General features: G+C 46.6%; 1 protein-coding gene across 1 annotated transcript; it reads left to right on the top strand.

The window, feature by feature from the left end:
• Window positions 1-3,325: 3,325 nt before the first annotated feature.
• LOC126872625 (uncharacterized) lies at window positions 3,326-3,706 on the top strand. The gene has a single exon (XM_050632728.1). The coding sequence runs from the start codon at window positions 3,326-3,328 to the stop codon at window positions 3,704-3,706; it is 381 nt and encodes a 126-aa protein (XP_050488685.1).
• Window positions 3,707-5,138: the final 1,432 nt, after the last annotated feature.

Here is a 5,138-nt window from a genome sequence, read left to right as displayed (position 1 = left end):
TGCGTAGTAACTTTGAAACAAGAGATAGCATTCTTCATAGAAGGGTCCGATAGGACCCAGAAGGGACAACAGCCGCATGATGTCTTAATGTCATGCGGCCGTAAATGAACAAATGTCGCTCAATATCGTCCTATTTTTAATTGTCAATTATGCATATCAACTTGAATACATAAAGTTGAAACTACGTGAGAGTGTAGTTTTTTACTCTTAAGAAGCGTAAAATTCAAATCCCCAAATATTTATTAGTTTTCGCAAAAAGTATTTAGTAACTAAAACTGTGTGTCTTAATTTATACAATTTTCGGACTGTACACAGCAATTAGCGGTGGCTTCATCTATTCTTGAAGAATTGCACTATCATGTACAACTTGAAACCAATCAATTTTGTAATGGTAAACTTTTCAAAAATGATGCCAAAATTTGCATACCATTTTTTATCATAAATAAATGCAATAACTTCTGCAATTGTAATCGGTTTGAATTTCCACGTGGGCCATTGAAAAGTTAACGTTTCTCTATGAAATAAAAGAAAATTTTTCCTTCTACTCCAATTAGGAGCCAAAATAAATTTTTTAGGAAAAATCGCTACAGCCCCAATTTTCAATAACAGCAGCTAAGAAAATACAGTATACGGAAATATAGTCTAACTGATAGCAGAAATAATTTCAAGCATATGGAGCCAAAAATGAGCCAATAAAAATCTGATAAAGTCGAAATATGTATGATCCGATCACGTGGTGGAGGGTCACGACCTCAGTCCACGACCGGATCGAAAACTTATGGGACATTTTTGTATAACTTTTCAACTACACGAGACATCGAAATGTAACTTCATTTTAAAGCGTTGGAAAATAATCCGTATTAAATTAAATATGATGTAAATAGTATATTTTATGTCAGACAGATCTTTCTTTAATTTTTTGAATTAAATAACTTTAGACAAATTTGAAAAACTGTTTCTTTAATATCGTAAAAAAGATATTGAATAGCACTAGAAATGGTACAAATAGTACTAGGAAAATGTCTAAATGAAATGTAATACTAAAATTGTATCAATATTATATTATCTTATATCAATATTATATCGTATAGGAGAAATCTTACCCCTAGTGTTTGATCTCTACTAAGTTACTTGTTCTAATATGATTTAAACAAGAAGCAATGGTTACTTAATATGAACTTAATGCAGTGCTGTGATATAATTATGACAATTAAAACAATTATTCACATCTCAACTTGCAACTTATAATGAACAACTCAACAACTTACTACTTATTGCTTGCAAAGACTCGACTCTTCTTGTACCCGCTTATACGACGCCTATCTCGACTCACGGAGCTCTCTGCTGCGGCCATTCGGGGAGGCGAAGAAGCGAAAAAACAAACAAAAACTCCGACCCGTAGGGGCATCCTTATGAGGTGATGTTGAAAAAACTCCGCCCTCGGACGCCTCATGCACAGGAGGCGATGGACCCTCAGTTCCTGGAAAGAGTCGTCGATACTATTTCCCAGGGTGGGAGAGAAGGCGCGACCCTTAGGTTCCCCGCGCGTTGCGGAGGACTGGAACCCGGAACTGGGGGTGTCAGGAGAATAGTTGGAAGAGGCCGCAGGCAGGATCGGGACGCGTAAAGCTCCGCGTTCCGACGAGTCCCAGCCTGTCCGTACAGGCAGGGACGGATAAACCTTTTTCCGAAGTCGGGGCAATCTCCGGATTCACCCTCGGCCTTTAGGTCTGGTGTGTCTTCTGGATGAGGCGGGCAAGTTGCTCGAGAGAGTAATAGCTGCCCGCCTGGAGGAGCACCTATCTCCTGGAGGAGGGTTATACCCGGACTGCAGAAGGGCCAATACGGTTTCCGGATGATGCGGTCTACGACCGATGCTATCGTTTGGCTCCGCTCTCTCATTGAGGAGGTCGAGCGACGGAGAGGGGTGGCGGTGGCACTGGACATCGTGAATGCCTTCAACAGCTTGCCCTGGGGCAAAATGGACGAGGCCCTGGAGTTCCACCGCATACCTCCCTATGTGAAAGGCGCAATTCGGGCATATCTCCGGGACTGAGGTACCGACCGGAGCGGAGGTATGATTAGGAGGGCCGTAGTCTGTCTCCGCTCCACTCCTCTGGTATCTCGCGTACGACGCAGTGCTTTGAACAACAATACCCCTGGAATCGTCACTGGCGTGTAACGCAGATGATACGTTTTGTAGCAAGGGGGATCACGGGGTACCACCTCAGACTGGGAGAGTAACGGTCGAGGTGGGAATCCAAATAAAATATTTGGGTCCCATTCTCTACAGGCACTGGGCTTTCGGTGTTCACTTCGAGCGTCTGGTACCTTTCTGCAGCACCTGGTAACGGATTGGCAGGCCGAGAGGCGGGGCACGCCGGCTGTACGCCGGGGTGGTGCGGTCGGAGCTCCTTTACAGGGCTCCGATCTGGGCAGCGGACTTGAAGGCCAACAGTCGCAGTCTCCTGCTGGTCAGGAGGTTCCATAGGGCGGTGGCCATCAGGGCGGTGAGAGGATTCCGCACCATTGCGACGACGGCAGTGGCGGTGATAGCAGGGTTTCCCCAGTTCGAGATCCAGTCTAGATCCAGTCTATATCATCTCTACTTCAACTCTACTTCTCCTTACGCTCTAGTCTATATTCAGTCAAATCTCATTCAGTCTAAGTTAAGAACCAGTCAAAGGCTAGTGTAAGGAACATCAAGAGTCAGAAGTCCAGCAAGAAACTACAAGTTGAACACATACATAATCATCGTCAACACGAAAAGTGTCTCATACACTGTATACACTGAAGTTGTTGGATAAGTCAAAATATACAAAAACCTGTTAATATCAGTGTTATTTTCAATCAACTGACCTTATTATCCCACAAGAAATAAGGGATCGGACGATTCGTGGCGTCGATTATTCAAATCGTAACGGGAATTTACGACTCCTGTTGCCGCGCTTTTACATGGCGTGCGAATTTACATGGTTCTTCGAGCCGGATCAGGTGCCAGTGAAAAGTGTACGCATCAGTAACCACACAGTGCCACGTAATCACATCAAGTCCCAACAGCGGAAGTATATCATTCCATCGAAGTCAATTACGTCAGAAGCGTCACCTTTGAAGAGATATAGCCCATTGGTCGAGGCACACACCCAGTCAGCGTCCCGACGAAGCTGAGCTATCAACTTTGAGAAGGTTCCAACCTCTTAGGTCGGTCTACATCACAAATCATGCCGACCCCGTCAAAAGTCAGCATCTTGCGACAGAAACGTGATAAGTACAACCATCAAATCCATGGAGAGCGACATCGATCAGTATCAACAGGCTGACGAGTATGACGGTTGCCTCTTGGAAAACTATCAAGCTTGAGGAAGAGTGGAGACGGTTCCGACTCGCCCAAGAGGATTTAGATGACCACGGCGAAGGAGAATCCACGTTGGAAGCAGATACGTTACGCACTTACGTATCTCTGGGAGCTCGCTTGACCAAACTGATACTGGCTGAGCAACCATCAACCCGGTCGACTCCCAGCGATGAGTCATCTGTGATCTCGAATCCAACAGCGATTAAATTACCAGATCTTCGGCTCCCCACTTTCGATGGAAACTTTGAAAAATGGAACACATTTTACGACACCTTTTGCTCAACTGTAGATCAGAACATTCTTCTCACGGACGTACAGAAGCTTCATTACCTACGGTCTGCTCTCAAATGAAACGCGGCGAATTGCTTAGATGCGTTACCCGTTAACAATACAAATTAAGATGAAGCTATAAAGCTTCTCAAAGAGTGTTTCGAATACCCACGAGACACCGCCGTTAACCACTGTCTAGCAATGATCAGTCATTCGAAACTTACCAAAAACTCGTCAACGGAATTAAGCCACTTAGTCCATGCGTCGAACAACACATTTGTGCATTAACTAAGTTAGGAGAATCCTATTCCGATACAGGTGCGATGATTTACAGCCTTCTGCTTTTAAAGATATCGAACATCCAGACTCAGTGGGAAATAACTCTCCCGAACAATGAATTGCCCAAATACATTCAGTTCCTGAACTTCCTCCAAAGATTGGCACGAAGTACCAGATCCCCCCCCCCCCCCCCCAATCAAACAAACAGGAAAATCACAGGAACATCCCAAGCGACTCCGTCAACACGAGCCACGCGGACACGCATTTACCGCATCCCAGGTTCAAACGTGTCATACCTGCAGAGGATAACACACCATTCGGCGATGCGTCACATTCAAGGCCAAAACTGTCAGCGAACGCTCGAAGAATGCTGAAAGAGCATCCTTATGTTCGAATTGCTTGAAGAAGGGACACACAGTGTGAGATTGTCACGCCGGATCATGTCGGCTGTGCGGAGGACGACATGACACGATGCTACATCAGGAAAGGCAGCAATCAAGGTCGAATTCCTCCGCGTCAAATCGAAGTACTTCCTCGTCGAGCAGGAATTCAGCATCGTCCCCGTCAACCTCGCGGTCGCAGAAAACGGCTAGAACGCGCAAATCAAGAACATCACGGACGAAATCGCTTCCAAGTCCACCCGTCAGTCCGAAACGGACACATAAGGAGTTACGCCAATAAGTCTTTGGTTACGGCTGCTTTCCTCGGCGTCTATTTATCGCCACACAGTACCCAGGCACCCCTAGGGCCATAGGGGTTGGGATTACGCCCAACCATCGCGCAAGGCACCCAGTGCCTTGTTACCTCGATTAGCTAAGCCTGCAGGGGTTGTCGCTCATCTCAGATCGAACGGGGCGCATTCTAAGCCCTTCCGTCTCTCCAGGACGGTTCCGGAGCAGGTGGGACGCTGCTCACCCGCCGAAGGCCATTCGGGATGAGCCATTACCCCTTAAATCGGCTCTCTTGCCAGCATCTTGGCCATCAGCCACTGCCACCATGAGTCCAAGTCCATAATTAGCCGAGCAGAGGGGTCGCTACTCCCTCCGGGCTTACACTCGACCCCCGTGGTATCATGCTAAGTCATTGGTGGGACTATCGTGTGGATGTACGGCCACGTCACTGCCGACCGGCGACCTGCTAACCGTGCTCGGCAGTTCCAGATGGGTCTCACGTAAGCGGGGGCCTCAAGGTACAAAGTACCCAGGAACTTATCACGACGATCCCATCCTTGGTA

Source organism: Bombus huntii, chromosome 13 (assembly GCF_024542735.1).
Source record: "Bombus huntii isolate Logan2020A chromosome 13, iyBomHunt1.1, whole genome shotgun sequence".
NCBI classification, from domain to species: domain Eukaryota; kingdom Metazoa; phylum Arthropoda; class Insecta; order Hymenoptera; family Apidae; genus Bombus; species Bombus huntii.
The sequence above is the reverse complement of the archived record's forward strand: the minus strand, read 5'-3'. Positions and strand labels throughout refer to the sequence as shown.